General features: G+C 42.7%; 1 protein-coding gene across 4 annotated transcripts in view; it reads left to right on the plus strand.

Moving 5' to 3' along the window:
- The window catches only part of PRKCQ (protein kinase C theta), a 96,585-nt gene that overhangs the window by 56,692 nt on the left and 21,470 nt on the right, over window positions 1-18,423 (plus strand). For all 4 annotated transcript variants that reach the window (XM_038386867.1, XM_038386868.2, XM_038386866.2 and 1 more), the window contains 2 exons: window positions 5,180-5,271; window positions 12,025-12,087. In XM_038386867.1, the coding sequence (XP_038242795.1) occupies window positions 5,180-5,271; window positions 12,025-12,087 (155 nt within the window). The remainder of the gene's footprint in view (window positions 1-5,179; window positions 5,272-12,024; window positions 12,088-18,423) is intronic.

The raw sequence follows: 18,423 nt of genomic DNA on the forward strand, positions 1-18,423 counted from the left end.
TGGCTGGCAGCTGTAGGAAATGCTGCCATCTCTAGAGAATAGGCTGATATTACACAAGAGGAAACATTCTTTAGCACTGAAGAACAAAATTAAACCCTCAGTCTTTAGCAGCTAGGCTTTGATTGTCCCCAAAAGCTTTCATTGCAAATAGTATCTTCTGTACTTCCTATAACCACAAATTGACAGAGGCAGGATCCTTCACAAGCCATTTGTCACCTAAGTAGTCCCACTGAAGTCAATGCGTCAAAGAATGTTCAGGGTCAGACCCAAGGCAGGCCTATACATACTAATATAGGTGGTCTTGGAGGGCCAGATCCTCCTCTGGTGTAAATCGGCCTATTTCCATTGACCTCAGTGGAGTTATGTAAATTTACACCATCTGAGGACTTGGCCCTAGAATAGCACACATTTGCTAGGATAACAAAGGAAACCAATAGCAGGTGTACATGTATGCATGCCTACCACAAATATTTGTGACCGTTAAAGGCATGGGAAGATATTTCTTCCTTTTCAGTAACTGGTCTGACATTAGAAAGAACGAGGAGTACTTGTGGCACCTTAGAGACTAACAAATTTATTTGAGCATAAGCTTTTGTGGGCTAAAGCTCACTTCATCAGATGCATGCAGTGGAAAATACAGTAGGAAGATATGTATATATAGAGAGAACATGATCCTATGATCCCACTGAGGTTTACCAAAAGAAACTACACCATCTGCTCAAGAAACTCCCTGAAAAAGCACAAGAACAAATCTGCACAGACACATCCCTAGAACCCCGACCAGGGGCATTCAATCTGCTACCCAAAATCCATAACCTGGAAATCCTGGACGCCCCATCATCTCAGGCATTGGCATCCTGACAGCAGGATTGTCTGGCTATGTAGACTCTCTCCTCAGGTCCAACACTACCAGCACTCCTAGCTATCTTCAAGACACCACTGACTTCCTGAGGAAACTACAATCCATTGGTGATCTTCCAGAAAACACCATCCTGGCCACTATGGATGTAGAAGCCGTCTACACCAACATTCCACACAAAGATGGACTACAAGCCATCAGAAACAGTATCCCCGATAATGTAACGGCAAATTGGGTGACTGAACTTTGTGACTTTGTCCTCACCCACAACTATTTCACATTTGGGGACAATGTATACCTTCAAATCAGCGGCACTGCTATGGGTACCCGCATGGCCCCACAGTATGCCAACATTTTTTATGGCTAACTTAGAACAACGCTTCCTCAGCTCTTGTCCCCTAATGCCCCTACTCTACTTGCACTACATTGATGACATCTTCCTCATCTGGACCCATGGAAAAGAAGCCCTTGAGAAATTCCACCATGATTTCAACAATTTCCATCCCACCATCAACCTCAGCCTGGACCAGTTCACAGAAGAGATCCACTTCCTGGACACTACAGTGTTAATAAGCAATGGTCACATAAACATTACTGTATACTGGAAACCTACTGACCCCTATACTTACCTACATGCCTCCAGCTTTCATCCAGACCACAACACATGATCCATTGTCTACAGCCAAGCTCTGAGATACAACTGCATTTGCTCCAACCCCTCAGACAGAGACAAACATCTACAAGATCTCTAGCAAAAGTTCTTACAACTACAATACCCACCTGCTGAAGTAAAGAAACAGATTGACAGAGCCAGAAGAATACCCAGAAGTCACCTACTCCAGGACAGGCCCAACAAAGAAAGTAACAGAACACCACTAGCCATCACCTTCAACCCCCAACTAAAACCTCCCCAGCACATCATCAAAGATCTACAACCTATCCTGAAGGACGATCACTCACTCTCACAGATCTTGGGAGACAGGCTAGTCCTCACTTACAGACAGCCCCTCACCTTGAAGCAAATACTCACCAGCAACCACACAACAAAAAAACTAACCCAGGAACCTAACCTTGCAACAAAGCCCATTGCCAACTCTGTCCACATATTTATTCAGGGGACACCATCATAGGACCTAATCACATCAGCCACACTATCAGAGGCTCATTCACCTGCACATCTACCAATGTGACATGTGCCAGCAATGTCCCTCTGCCATGTACATTGGCCAAACTGGACAGTCTCTACGTAAAAGAATGAATGGACACAAATTAGACGTCAAGAATTATAACATTCAAAAACCAGTCAGAGTTCACTTCACCCTCCCTGAACACTCAATTACAGACCCAAAAGTCTCAATTCTTCAACAAAAAAACTTCAAAAACAGACTTCAACGAGAAACAGCAGAACTGGAATTAATCTGCAAACAGGACACCATTAAATTTAGATGAGGACTGGCCTGTCTCCCAAGATCTGTGAGAGTGAGGGATCGTCCTACAGGATAGGTTGTCGATCTTTGATGATGCGCTGGAGAGGTTTTAATTGGGGGCTGAAGGTGATGGCTAATGGTGTTCTGTTACTTTCTTTGTTGGGCCTGTCCTGGAGTAGGTGACTTCTGGGTACTCTTCTGGCTCTGTCAATCTGTTTGAATAAAGACTGTGAGTGGATGAGTCATTACAGTAACCAAAAACTATTTTTCCATGCTAATTTTCCCCCTACTGTTACTCACACCTTCTTGTCAAATGTTTGCAATGGACCATCGTGATTATCACAACAAAAGTTTTTTTTTTCCTCCTGCTGATAATAACCCACCTTAATCAATTGGTCTCGTTAAGAGTTGGTATGACAACCCCCATTTTTTCATGTTCTTATATCTTCCTACTGTATTTTTCACTGCATGCATCCGATGAAGTGAGCTTTAGCCCACGATAGCTTATGCTCAAATAAATGTGTTAGTCTCTAAGGTGCCACAAGTACTCCTCATTCTTTCTGCTGATACAGACTAACACGGCTACCACTCTGGTCTGACATTGTATATTTGTATATATGCAGTGCTTAAAAAATAAACATACCCCATGGAAAGTGCTGTGGAGTGTTTCCATCTGATCACAGGATTAGTTAGAACATACCTTCACAAGATTAATTTAAATGCTGCCCTGTTTCATGCTTGCTCTTTGTAAAGGCAAAATCACCACTGCCAGCAACTATTCATTTTCACAGTAGTTGCCTGTAAGGCAGGAGCATGCTGATTTAACTCTATGCATGCCACACCCTGAGAAGGTAAACAATGTGCCAAGTGATACAATGCGCTTTGGTAGAAAGTACATTCTATTTCTCAAAGCACTAAGGGTTTGATCATGTAACGCATCTCCCACTGAAATCAGTCAACCCCTTACCAGAGTGCCTAGTGCCCAGGAAGCTGACATAATTTTAAGATTGTTTCCCATTGCACACTGTCTTATGTGTGTTTGTCTTTTCAGTTACTAGTTCCTCAAGGCAGAGCACTTTAATGTTGTGTATTGCACAGCACTGGGCAACACAATTCCCTGTGCCATGATAACACGTAGCACACTCATTAGTAAGCACTCATTAAAAATGGGTGCTTACAGCATTGTGGTATTTATAGTCTTCTCTGTACTTAGAATGGAAAAGGCCATTTTAAGATTGACTCCAACAGGTGGGGAATGTCCAGATTTGAAAGGTGTCCACTGTATATAGTGTTTTTCGTGTTCACAGGACACTGCAAACATAGGGCTGTACTTTGACCCAGAATATATGCCCAAGAACAGGAGGAAGAACCCCCCTTACCATCCAGGTCCAGGAACATGGGAGTAAGCAGGACTATTTGCCAGCTGACTCCCCACTTGGAGCATGGCAACAGGGAGAGGAGGGGAACTGGCTGGCCAGAGAAACTGAGCCAGCAGGGTTGGAAGAGTAATTTACAGGCCAGCAGCAAATCATTACCCTTCAGGATCAAGAAAGAAGCAAGGGAGAAATTGTGTCTCCCAGGGTACCTCTGAGGCACAGTGCTTCCTGGCATGATGAGTTTATGCCCCAACACTCGTTTAAGACTTTGCCTAAATTCATAATCTAAGCTATTGTTTTATTAATGTTTACAACAGAATTCTAAGGTCAATAATTAATTTCTCAGTTCTGCATATGCACAAGCTACAGTCCCGCTCACCTCCTGAAAGATCCTCAGACCCCTAAACTCTTGAGGGCCACAGTGGGAGTTGATGTCACTGGCTGTCCCTCAGAGCCTGGCAGAATCAGACATTAAGGTCAAAGGACTTTTCCAAGACTCCGAAGGAAGTTTTTATCAGAGTCAGGGCAAGAGCAAGAACCCAGCCTGGCATAATTCTCTGTGGCGTTCTGACACCACTAGACCAGGGCATCCACTCGGATTCGTGCAGGCTCAAGTGACAGGGCTGTCCCTACTGTAATTGCACTATCAAAACCATACACAATGCCCATATGCAAAGAGCTGAAATTGAAACTTTGGAGTCCAGTCCTGCTATTGATTCCCATGCAGGACCCCATTTATATAATGGGGCACCGTACTAGCCTCAGAGTCTTCTGTGTGGATCCAATTGCAGTATTAGGACACTTATCTGTATCCAGTTTGGAAGTAGGAAGCGGCTTTCTAAAGCTTCTGTGACCTGTTGGCACATTTGGGCATACGACAAGAATTATTATTCACTTAAACCTTCGCAGTAATTGTTTAAATATTTCCCATCAATAAAACTATTCAGTTGCTTAAAATTAAGCACGTGCTTAAGTGCTTTGCTGGAAAAGTGCTCAGCACATTGCAGGATCAAGCTCCTTATTGGACTATTGCCATACATGAAGTTGCTCACATGAGCAAGTGTCTCTACAATTGGGGCCCATGGCAGGCAGTGTAGCCTAGTGAGCAATGCACTGGACTGAGACTCAAAAGCCCTAGGCTCTATTCGCAGCTCTGTCACTCTGCTGGCTGGTCTTGGGCAAGTCACTTCACTGCTCCTTGCCTCCATTTCCCCATTGCTGAAAGGGGGATAATGAAACTGACCTCCTTTTAATGCACTTTGAGATCTGCTCATGAAAAATGCTATGTGTGAGTTAGGGTTTGTTTATTATTATGTTTTTTACCAGTGATTATGCAAATCTGGGCAGTGGGAGCTAAGTAGGGGGTCAAGGAAAAAAAAGTGGGAAGGAAATACCAGTGAAATAAGTTGGTTGCTTCAGAAATCCAACCTTGTATTGTACCCTTCTTTCCTTCCCCTTTCTCCTCCCCCTCCTTTTTACTTTCAGTACCTAATTCTAGACTTTTATTGTTTTTCTAGGAAAACCTCTTTTTCGTAATGGAATATCTAAATGGAGGAGACCTAATGTTTCATATCCAAAGCTGTCACAAGTTTGACACCGCCAGAGCAATGTAAGATGATTTAATTGCCTTTTACTTTATAGGTCACATACTTGGTGTAATAGGGAGACAGCATGACCTCATGGATAAAGCATGGGGACTCGGGAGACCTGGGTTTTGTTTCTTGCTCTGCCAATGGCCTGCTGTGTTAGCTTGGGCAAGCCAGTTCTCCTCTCTGTGCCTCTGTTTCCTCATCTGTAAAATGGGAGTAATGATACCGAACCTCCTTTGTAAAGCTTTTGGACCTACAGGTGAAAATTACTATATTAGGGCTTGGTATTATTGCTGTCATCTGGCCTCAGCAACTGACTTCGGGCATGTCACTTCCTCTCCCTGTGCTTCTGTTTCCCCTCCCACCCTTTCTCTGTCTTATCTTGTGTAGCTTGTAAACTCTTCAGGGCAGAGACTTTCTCTTACACTGTGTATATACAGCACCTTGCACCATGAGGCCCCAATCACAGTTGAGGGGTCTAGGTGCAACCATAACAATCGCACAAGGTGTACTTTCTGTTTCAAGATCTTCCAGTCCTGTGTAGCCTTTCATTCAGCTGATTTTTCCAGTCATGGATCAGCAGGCCCAGTCAGTGTGCTGAAGTAGGTACCTGGGTCTTTTCATACGAAGTCTGAATCATTCAGTAAAGAACTAAGAGGGTAGGGTTACATTGATCCACATCTCTAGGTAATCTACAGGGAAGACAATTGTAAGGCAATAGCAGGACTTTTGACAACACACCAGGACCCTGATTCTGTCCCTTGTTTTGGCACCTCCATTTGGCTCCAACCACAAAAGGGTGCAGAACAGCTGCTGGGGATTTCTCCAGAAAGGAGGTGTTCCTTTGGCTAGGCAGGGGTGGCTTAAGCAGCCCCAAGCCACCTTCCTTCTCTGTCTCTGGCAAGACACATCTTGGGGCAGGAGGAGAATTGGGGGAGGACAGTGCCATTGCTGGAATACTCTGGGCCGTGCAGCAGCCCATCGGTGACTGTTGAAAATTAGAGCAGCCCCTGGGCTTCCCTAAATTGCACTGGGAGCTGGGGAGGCCCCAGTTAGGCCAGAATTTTGATAACACAAAGGTGGCTTAAAGCTTTCTTCCCGCCCCCCACCCCAACCCCCATGCCAATTGTGCCGCACTTTGAATTTCAGATCTGGGACCTAGTTCTGATCTCACTGCCACTGATGGAAATCAGGAGTGAAACTGCTGAAGTTAGCAGAGTTACAGCAGTGTAAAATTGGAGTAAACAAGAGGCTAATCAGGCCCCTGATGCTCAGTGTCAAACATCTGGGGACATCTTCTGGCCTTGAACACATGTGGGCAGCACACACTGAGCCATGTTCAGCCCTGGTGTAAATGAACAGACTCCCACTGCAGAGGCAGTAAAACAATCAGGATTTCCCAGTTTGATTGCTGAAAATCTTTGCAGGCAGGAGAAGACTCTGGATGTGTCTACACTACAGTTGGGGGTGTAATTTCCAGCTCAGGTAGACATATATGCCCTAGCCTAAAAACAGCACTGCATGGCAATGTGGGCAGCAACATGGGTTAGCCTCCTGAACACATACCTGGGGTCCAGAATGGGGTTGTACTCTGGGCAACTAGACTTTCCCACCTCCTAAACTGCTGCAGGTACTCTGCTACTTTTAGGCTCTTGCTCAATCAACTTTAGCATGTGTACATATACCTGAGCTGGGAGTTACACCCCTAGTTGCAGTGTAGATGTACCCTTAGAAAAAGCCATTGAGCAAAATGACTACAAAAGAATCCCATAAGCCTCAGCCATTCCCTGAAGCTCTTTAGCTTTAGGATGACTGTGTTAAGCCACATGCCCCTTTATGCAGAGATCATAGAATATCAGGGTTGGAAGGGACCTCAGGAGGTCATCTAGTCCAACCCCCTGCTCAGAGCAGGGACCAATCCCCAATTTTTGCCCCAGATCCCTAAATGGCCCCCTTGAGGATTGAACTCACAACCCTAGCTTTAGCAGGCCAATGCTCAAATCACGGAGCTATCCCTGCCACCACCCCCCACATGAGAGCCTGGGACCATCTACTTTGGACAAAAATAGTGTTTTACCAAAGAAAAGGGAGTCTCTTGTTTTCGTCTCCGAGCAGCAAAAAAGCGGGCTGGGAACATGAATCCTGTCAAATCGAATGGTAAAAAGGTAAATTTATATAAAAAGTAAATACGCCGAGGGAGAATTAAAAATGTATTTAGCCACGATTGAACTAGAGGAATTGAAATAAATAAAAGTTTTTTCTAAATCCTTATGCCAACAAAAGATATTGTAAAAGTCAATATTGAAACACCTTAGAAATTCATTTCTATTTAACAGGTTTCAGAGTAGCAGCTGTGTTAGTCTGTATTCGCAAAAAAGAAAAGGAGTACTTGTGGCATCTTAGAGACTAACAAATTTATTTGAGCATAAGCTTTCGTGAGCTACAGCTCACTTCATCGGACGAAAGCTTATGCTCAAATAAATTTGTTAGTCTCTAAGGTGCCACAAGTACTCCATTTCTATTTAAATAACAGAGCCTAATTTAAATAAAAGTTTGATTTGTTGGGGTTTTTTTTAAACTTAATGTTGAGGACTGTGCCCCCAGCCTAGGACGTTCAAGGTCTGATGAGAGGATGCAGTAGAATCCAGTGGAAATATGGTTCCAGTGGAAATATTCACCTCTGGGCAGAGGGGTCCTATTTTGAGGGCTGAAGTGAAACTTAAGTGGCGTATTGGTCCTACACTGGGCCTGTGTATGGGGTGAAATTTCACCCCAATGCAAAAATGTACTGTGAACAAGGGTCTCTAAAGAACCTTGTTAAAAAGGACTCTACAAAAGACACAAGTAACCAAATCTGCAGCTGGTGTAAACGGATGTGGGGTAAAATTTCCAAAAGCACCTAAGTGGCTTAGGAGCCTAAGTCCCATTTTCAAAAGTGACTTAGGCACGTAGGGGCAGATTTTCAAAGATGCCTAAAGATGCACACTAGGCTCCTAAGAGTATTTTCAAAAGTGCTTAAGCAGGTAAGGTGCCAATTCTCATTGATTTTCCAAATGATTTATATGGCAATTAGAACCAAACCTACTTAGGCCCTTTAGAATATCCCACTTGGAACCTATCGTCATCTGTAGGTACCTAAAAATCTGGCCCTTAGAAGCCTAAACCTCATCAAAAGTCAATGGAACTTGGGCTCTTAAGTTTGAAAAAAGGGAGTTGGCAGTGTTTTCTCCAGAAATTGAAATGGGGTGGGGGGTCAGGGCCAATGAGGGGTGAGACCATGAGGGTGAAGTTGGGCTGTATGGCACCATAGTAAAAACTGAAAAATGTTTCATAACCATTTTATTAGATTTTAAAATCATCACACAAATTAAAGCTGGCTACTCAAGCCTTCTATGAAGCACTACATCTACATCCTTCTTGGTTTCTTGTTACAATTTTGCACAACTCTGTTAATGTACTTCTTGAATGCAATGCATTCATCTTTGGTGGCTTCCCGTGTGTACTTCCATTCCTTCAATTGATATGCTCATTAGTTCATTCACATTATCAGGCAGAAGGCAACTTCTTTCAAAACACAAAATTCTATTCAATGATGAAAAAGAACGCTCAACTGTATCTGTTCTGACTGGGAGTAGCAAGAAATGAATTCCTACTTCTTTCAGGAAATTCCTACTTCTTCCAGGAAACATAGCATAAAGATTGGGTCAAGCCACTAGTGATGATAAAAAAGAAGTTGAAGTCAAATCTTCATTCATTCGTCGTATGATATTCCACTCTGTGTTCAAATGCTCTATTTTGTCCTGAGCACATGGCAGCCCCATTGCTGGTAGTGCCTCACTCCACTCAACTGTCAGTGTTTTATAAGACAGGGATCTGTAAAACCTACGTAGAGGTTGAGTAGACTCTAGAAGTCGCTGCTGTAGATTTTTTAGAATCAAGTCTGTGTACTTTTTCAGTTGTCTTAACAAACACTTCTTGTCCTCTTCACTTAAGGATTAAATATAAATGCCTTCATTAGTCAACTTCTGGACTGAAGTCTTTGCTTCTTCCAGTACTTTTTCAATGGATAGCTCTCTGACTGATCCAAATGTAGCTTCTATTGCTGGACAAAGATCTACTACTGTTGCAGCAGATGCCTAGATGGCATTGTTTAATGACCCAAGTGGTTTCAACAGTAGACTTAGAAGAGAAAGAACGGCAATTGTCTTCTCTGAACGTAGTAGCAAAAGTAATCCACCAACCTCACTACTTAGATCCATCCTATCTTGGTAGACACTTTCCAAAGACAATAATAATGGCTGGAGTAATTTTAAGACAACAGCCAAGGATCGCTCATGAGAAAGCCAGAGGGTTTTCCAGTTTGCACTAATTTGAACTTCAGTCCCAGTGTATCTTCTATATTTTCCAAGATATTCAGTCTTTTTTGGACTCTTGCTGAAAAAAGACTATAAAGAAGACATTCAATTTATAGCTTTTTTAATGTCTTTTGAAGAGTCTGCAGTTCGTACTAGCCCTAGTTGGAGTAGATGGCCTCTGCAGTGTGTACAGGAGAGACTAGGGTTACACTTTTCTCTGAGAAAAGCTTGTGCTCCACCATGTCTTCCAGAGAAGTTTGCAGCTCCATCAAATGCACAAGCAGCCATCTGTTTGGGGTCCAGTTGACAAGCATTTAACTCTTCTAAGATGTGGGTTGTCACAGGTGCAGGCAATCTATCTTCTGTAACTTGAACATCTAGAAATGCATGTACTGGCCTACCACTGACATCAAGATAACGTACACAATGACTTAATAAAAAGAACAGGAGTACTTGTGGCACCTTAGAGACTAAAAATTTATTAGAGCATAAGCTTTCGTGGGCTACAGCCCATTTCATCGGATGCATAGAATGGAACATATAGTAAGAAGATATATATATACATACAGAGAAGACGGAAGTTGCCATACAAACTGTAAGAGGCTAATTAATTAAGATGAGCTATTATCAGCAGGAGAAAAAAACTTTTGTAGTGATAATAATATATATCTTCTTACTATATGTTCCATTCTATGCATCCGATGAAGTGAGCTGTAGCCCACAGAAGCTTATGCTCAAATAAATTTGTTAGTCTCTAAGGTGCCACAAGTACTCCTGTTCTTTTTGCGAATACAAACTAACACGGCTGCTACTCTGAAAAATGACTTAATACTTGATGACCATTTGCATTGGTGCATTCATCAGCCATGTATGCAAATTTTTTGAATGTGGTGAGAGAGTTCTTCACTTTTTCAACTGTTGAGTCTTTCACTGTTGCATCACATGCATCTAGCCAGTCAGTTTTGTTTCTTGCAGAAAGATAGTGAGCATTTGCTGGTCTTGTTCAGAACCAGTGTTCAACTTCAGGATGAACAAGTGACAATGCACTTAACATTGGCCTCCAGTTTATAGTGTGTGCCTCTTGCCTAAATAGAAAGTATGATGCCACAGCCATGTTTGTTCACATGAACTGTGTTATGAAACAGCCTCATTAACACTCACCAGTGTTGTCCTTGGTCAGTGGGAGACTCAGAGTTCAGAGGTGCTTTCACATGAGTTCACCTCCCAGGTGTGGGGGCAAGAAGACACCTTGCTCATTTCTCCAGCTGCTCACTGTTCGCTCTGGCCATTGTTGTTCATTGTGCCACCGTTCACTCCATCGCTCTGTTGCCAATGGCCCTGCACGTCACCTTCTGCTGCTACCTGCCACTGTGACCTCTGTGAGTTGGTCTCTTGAGGTTCCACCCAGCTCTCAGTGATTTTAGCTGAGCTCTCAGTGGGGGAACCTCACTGCTAGAGCAGACTGGGCCATCTCTTCCACAGAAACACTGTCCCACAGCAGGTCTAAGCACTTAGACCTGATTATCAGTGATTTCAGCTGTAGTGGTCACTTAACACAACAAAAGACTATGGACTATGTCTATGAAGCCCAATCAGCTCTGTCTTTAAACAGTGGAGGGGGCAGGTCAAATAGTACTTGTGATTCAGGCAGACCATCAAGCAAAACACCTGTCCCCATCCTCTCTCTTGATGCTCTCAATGAGCAGAGGCTAAGTACAGTTCTACTGCCCTTTACTCATACAATAAGAGCAACAACATTTCTTTCTCCTGCCCCTCCCCCCGCATTCAAGTGATTTGTAACCCAACCCCAGCCAAAATCTATAGTCTGTTTGCTGGGTACCTAGGTAAATTAGGTGTGAATGTAAATACAATCTGGTCTTGAAGCCTTTCCCCCCAGCCCCCAGCTCATCACTAGCTGTCAGGGAGAGCTCATTTAGACTTTGCTTACAAATCATAATTTGAAATTATTAAATTGTCCAATATCACCAAAATGAGTGCACTGACATTGTCATAAACAGCTGTATAAGGAAGCTAGTCTATGTTCATACTTTTCAGATCTATTCTACTTTTTCAGATACACGTATTTTATGATACACTGTATATGCTTTTATAGTGTATTAATGTTTCAATTTCCATTCAAATTTCCAAACAATCACTAAATTGGCAACACTGCATGTAACTAGTTCACAAAACTGGGGGGTGTTGGGGAAATTCAGGGGACGTAAACACCCCCATGGGGGGTGTAGGAAAATCCCAGTTGGGGTCCTAAAATCACTAGGCTGCTTTTGAAGATGTTGCTTGTACTCCTTTGACTGCAGTGGAGTGATGCCAATTTACACCAGCTGCGGATCTGGCCCCAAATGGAGAATTATTGTGGAGAGACATCAGTTCTGATGCATGTTTGTTGTTTTTTTCCAGGTTCTATGCTGCTGAAATAATTTGTGGTCTGCAATTTCTTCATTCTAAGGGAATAATATACAGGTACTTTTACATGTTGGAATCTAATATACAGCACAGTTAGGCTTTTTCTTCAACATATTGATTTTACCTGCTAGTTTGTATGTTGTTCTTCTTACTAATATTGAATTTACAACCCGCTTTGTTTTTCATCCCATTCGCCTATTTTATTTTGGGAGAGAGAGCTTGGAAAAGAGTCAGTCTTATGCACCCTTTTGGGGATCCCATCCTACTCCCATTGAAGTCAATGCCCATTGTGTATCCCAAAGCCAGTTTCATAGATTCATAGATTCACAGATATTAAGGTCGGAAGGGACCATTATGATCATCTAGTCTGACCTCCTGCACAATGCAGGCCACTGAATCTCACCCATCCACTCCTGCAATAAACCTCTCACCTATGTCTGAGCTATTGAAGTCCTCAAATCATGGTTTAAAGACTTCAAGGTGCAAAGAATCCTCCAGCAAGTGACCCATGCCTCATGCAGCAGAGGAAGGCGAAAAAACCCCATCTTCCAATCTGCCCTGGAGGAAATTCCTTCCCGACCCCAAATATGGTGATCAGCTGAACCCTGAGCATGTGGGCAAGATTCACCAGCCAGATACCCAGGAAAGAATTCTCTGTAATAACTCAGATCCCACCCCATTTTGAGATGTTATTGACATTTACATAGTGCCTTGAGCTGAAAGATCCCAAAGACATGATTGCAAAACGTGGGCCCAATTCCTCCAGTACATGTCCATTCAGAACTCCCACTGACTTCATTAGGAGTTTTGAGTGCATGCTTAGAGCTTTTAAATGGAAGGGTCACTTTGCCCTGCCGCTGCAATGTAGCCACTTCTAGATTGGAAGACAGGGGCTTATATTAAAAGGGGAGGGGGCAGGGGGGAATTACAGTACTACTGAAGTGTTCCAATAGAACTGCAAAGGGATTTTAAATAAACAAAATGTTCTTACTCAATAGGAATTTATCCAGGTCACCAAAATTAACAATGATCCTAGTTGATGGGAAAATGACATGGGATCTTTAATGACCCAAAGTAGCTCAAAAGATAGCACCTCCACTAAAGCAAGGATACGGACCCTGGACTTCAGGAAAGCAGACTTTGACTCCCTCAGGGAACAGATGGCCAGGATCCCCTGGGGGACTAACATGAAAGGGAAGGGAGTCCAGGAGAGCTGGCTGTATTTCAAGGAATCCCTGTTGAGGTTACAGGGACAAACCATCCCGATGAGTCGAAAGAATAGTAAATATGGCAGGCGACCAGCCTGGCTTAATGGTGAAATCCTAGCGGATCTTAAACATAAAAAAGAAGCTTACAAGAAGTGGAAGGTTGGACATATGACCAGGGAAGAGTATAAAAATATTGCTCGGGCATGTAGGAAAGATATCAGGAGGGCCAAATCGCACCTGGAGCTGCAGCTAGCAAGAGATGTCAAGAGTAACAAGAAGGGTTTCTTCAGGTATGTTGGCAACAAGAAGAAAGCCAAGGAAAGTGTGGGCCCCTTACTGAATGAGGGAGGCAAGCTAGTGACAGAGGATGTGGAAAAAGCTAATGTACTCAATGCTTTTTTTGCCTCTGTTTTCACTAACAAGGTCAGCTCCCAGACTGCTGTGCTGGGCATCACAAAATGGGGAAGAGATGGCCAGCCCTCTGTAGAGATAGAGGTGGTTAGGGACTATTTAGAAAAGCTGGACGTGCACAAGTCCATGGGGCCGGACGAATTGCATCCGAGAGTGCTGAGGGAATTGGCGGCTGTGATTGCAGAGCCCTTGGCCATTATCTTTGAAAACTCGTGGCGAACGGGGGAAGTCCCGGATGACTGGAAAAAGGCTAATGTAGTGCCCATCTTTAAAAAAGGGAAGAAGGAGGATCCTGGGAACTACAGGCCGGTCAGCCTCACCTCAGTCCCTGGAAAAATCATGGAGCAGGTCCTCAAAGAATCAATCCTGAAGCACTTAGAGGAGAGGAAAGTGATCAGGAACAGTCAGCATGGATTCACCAAGGGAAGGTCATGCCTGACTAATCTAATCGCCTTTTATGATGAGATTACTGGTTCTGTGGATGAAGGGAAAGCAGTGGATGTATTGTTTCTTGACTTTAGCAAAGCTTTTGACACGGTCTCCCACAGCATTCTTGTCAGCAAGTTAAGGAAGTATGGGCTGGATGAATGCACTATAAGGTGGGTAGAAAGCTGGCTAGATTGTCGGGCTCAACGGGTAGTGATCAATGGCTCCATGTCTAGTTGGCAGCCGGTGTCAAGTGGAGTGCCCCAGGGGTCGGTCCTGGGGCCCGTTTTGTTCAATATCTTCATAAATGATCTGGAGGATGGTGTGGATTGCACTCTCAGCAAATTTGCGGATGATACTAAACTGGGAGGAGTGGTAGATATGCTGGAGGGGAGGGATAGGATACAGAAGGACCTAGACAAATTGGAAGATTGGGCCAAAAGAAATCTAATGAGGTTCAATAAGGATAAGTGCAGGGTCCTGCACTTAGGATGGAAGAATCCAATGCACCGCTACAGACTAGGGACCGAATGGCTCGGCAGCAGTTCCGCGGAAAAGGACCTAGGGGTGACAGTGGACGAGAAGCTGGATATGAGTCAGCAGTGTGCCCTTGTTGCCAAGAAGGCCAATGGCATTTTGGGATGTATAAGTAGGGGCATAGCGAGCAGATCGAGGGACGTGATCGTTCCCCTCTATTCGACACTGGTGAGGCCTCATCTGGAGTACTGTGTCCAGTTTTGGGCCCCACACTACAGGAAGGATGTGGATAAATTGGAAAGAGTACAACGAAGGGCAACGAAAATGATTAGGGGTCTAGAGCACATGACTTATGAGGAGAGGCTGAGGGAGCTGGGATTGTTTAGTCTGCAGAAGAGAAGAATGAGGGGGGATTTGATAGCTGCTTTCAACTACCTGAAAGGGGGTTTCAAAGAGGATGGCTCTAGACTGTTCTCAATGGTAGCAGATGACAGAACGAGGAGTAATGGTCTCAAGTTGCAATGGGGGAGGTTTAGATTGGATATTAGGAAAAACTTTTTCACTAAGAGGGTGGTGAAACACTGGAATGCGTTACCTAGGGAGGTGGTAGAATCTCCTTTCTTAGAGGTTTTTAAGGTCAGGCTTGACAAAGCCCTGGCTAGGATGATTTAACTGGGACTTGGTCCTGCTTTGAGCAGGGGGTTGGACTAGATGACCTTCTGGGGTCCCTTCCAACCCTGATATTCTATGATTCTATGAAGGCTCCCTAACCCCATTGGTTCAGTAGTGAATCAGATGGAAGTGCCCCCTAACTAATCACCAATGCCACACCTTCTAAATTAAGGGGTGTAGTCTCCCCTTAATTTGCATCCATAACTCCCAGTGTAGCTAAATGGAATTACATCCTTGCAGAGAAAAAATACCATTCGGCCTTCTTTTTACTGTGTCAATAGGGTTTTCACATCCTTCATGTATAATATGCACAGTGTTGCATATTGGAAAGTTTTTCAGAAGGATACTACAATGCTAAATATGGCCCGAGCTCAGTTTTATTTAATATAGGAATGTGTTGGAGCCAGAATATAATCCACTCTTGCCTCTTGGGAACAAGATGAGAGTTGCCCCTCTATGCTGAAAACTCACTCAGAAGAAATGAGGAAATGAATAGAACTGTTCAGGAATTTTTCCTCAAAATTCATTTTTTTTTAAAAATTGATCACCCTATAAGCTGGTTGGAAAAGCAGCAAAAATCAGATGGAAGATATTCAGAAGAACAACATTTAAAATTTATGCACAAAATTTATATTGAAAATTTGAAAATCCTCTCACTTTTAACCAGCTCTTGATATAGGGAATTGACGTATGGGAAAGGGATTGTTCAGGTGCCTTTAGCTAATGTCGAGATTTTGAAGCCCTACCATTTTAGCTGATGATGTTACATTTTCTGTATAAGTGTTGCCTCCACAATGGTATTAACATTTTAGTCTTAGTTGTTGCTAGAGGAATCACTACCAACAATATTCCGGCAGGTAAACAGCACAGCCTGCTGTGATTAGAGTTGACTGGGGACTTTTCGACAAAACTTTTTGTAGTTGTTGTTGGAAAATACCAATTTGTTAAGATCAAAATGTTGACAAAACTTTCATCAGGCAGGTTTCTGAGGTCCAGGATGAAATTGCTGGTCAAAATGAGAGAGACCCACCCTAGGACAGTCAGTCGCCAGGACGCCCAATTGGGATGTGGGAGACCTAGTTTGAAACCCCTTCTCCTCCTGACAGGGACTAATGACTTTAATTAGGTCCCTTACAATCCTAGGTGAGTGCCCTTATCACCAGGCTGTTAGCTAGCTGTTTCATTTTGTTTTCACACAAAAAACCCCCTGCCAAATGTCATTGGCTTGTTCCACACTGGAACCTCAAAATGTTTTGCAAAATTGAATTCTTGTTTTCCATCAGTTCTACTCAGGACATATGTACGAATTTTGAGGGTGTCATTGGGTGTTTTCTGAATTATTTTTCAAAAGTAGTCTAATGAATAAGTTATTTATTCATTTTTAATCTGAATTTATGTCATTATTATTAAGAATGTCTGGATCCCTCTTAATTTCCAAGATCTGACACATTTTAAGGAAATATTGGGATGCAAACACCAAGAAGGACACAAAACTGGATTTACGAAGGACAGTTTTGTAATAATGCACAAATTACGGGCCTAATTCTCAACTACACAAAGGCTACTGTACACCACTCTAGCAGTGTAAAAAAGCCTTAAAGTGAATGTAAATGTAAATTACATTCCTTTTAAGGCCACTTCACATTCTGAGAGCAGTGCAAAGTGCCTCAGGCCCAGCCTATTTACTGACAGATTTAATGGGTCTCATTTACACTAAGGTCACTTTACAGTGACTTTGTATTTATACCCTTTTAAAAGTCCCTTTACATGACTGAGGTTTTGTCTACACTGCCACTTACAGCACTGAAACTTTCTTCGCTCAGGGGTGTGAAAAAATACCCCCCTGAGCGATGCAAGTTTCAGCACTGTAAAGTGCCAGTGTAGACAGTGCACCAGTGCTAGGAGATGTGCTCTCTCCCAGCTCCCAGTGCTGGAGCCACAACTACACAGCCATGTTAAAGCACTGCCATGGTTCTGTAGACATACCCTAGAGAAGCGTAAAGTGGACTCAGGGTAAATGAGGATCAGATCCAACACCAGGGCTTCATTAATGTAAACTAACCTTGCCAGCAATCAGTAAATACTTGAGCTGGTTGGAAAACAAATTTTCTGTCTTGTGAAAAATTGTGAGCTTTTAGGGAAAAAATTGTTCAAAATTGGGACAAAAAGCCAACCTTTAAAATTTTTCATTGTTTTATTTTGTTTCAATAAATTTGAAATGCTTTGTTTTGATTTTGACCCTTTGCATTTATTTATTTTTATATAAAATAAAGTCATGTTTCAAAATGAAAAACCAAAACTTTTCTTTCAAAAACTATCGAGAGGAGAGGATTCAACATTTTCTAAATGTTTTTCCCATTTTTTCTAAACAAAATTGAATCAAAATTTATATAATTTAACACACAAATAGGTCGGTTTTGTGTAAACAGTGTTTTCTGATGGAGAAGGGTCTCCATGAAAGTTTTTTGCCCAGCTCTAGTAAATATCCAGGGCCTGATTCCCTAATTCTTTGCACCTTGTGTAGTCAAATACCCCTCTGCCAAATGGATGTAAAATCCTATCAGTCTAATTTGCTTTCTCTTAGCATAGGTCTGAATGACTAGACAGGGTATGGGGAATCAGGCCGCCAGTTTTGTGTGTATATAACAATCAGGGATTACATTGAATTCCTAAATAAAAGGGCATGGGAACAATGGGGAGTGGAAAGGGCTGTTAAAATCAGTCTTGCGGCTCATTCCCAATGACGACAATAGCTGGCATTCAGAGTAATGACTGAACGTGTGTGAAGCCCTAGTTCTTTACAGGACAATTTACCTTCCAGTGCTCTAGTAAAAATTAGTTGTTAAATTATCACCTTATAAAATGGGGAAGCAAGCATTTCACTGAAAGAAAATTAGAGAATTCTCAGATGCAACAATGTTTACTGAAACCCAAATCAGTTTATTTCAAGGTTAGTCATGAAGTGTAAACATGATAACAAAAATTACAATTGAATGGCTTGTTTACAAACAACTTGTCCATTAAAACAAAAGATTTGGCTCACATAGTTCTTCTTATTCATTATTAGTATTTGTGTGGGAGCAGTTTATATCATCTCTATTGACCAATGATGGTGATTACTTCAATATGAGAGCAATATCACTGACATTGAGCTAAGAAGATGTTATCCGGCATCTGAATGTGTCTTATTTTTATTCCA

The sequence above is a fragment of the Dermochelys coriacea genome, chromosome 1 (assembly GCF_009764565.3).
Source record: "Dermochelys coriacea isolate rDerCor1 chromosome 1, rDerCor1.pri.v4, whole genome shotgun sequence".
NCBI lineage: Eukaryota > Metazoa > Chordata > Testudines > Dermochelyidae > Dermochelys > Dermochelys coriacea.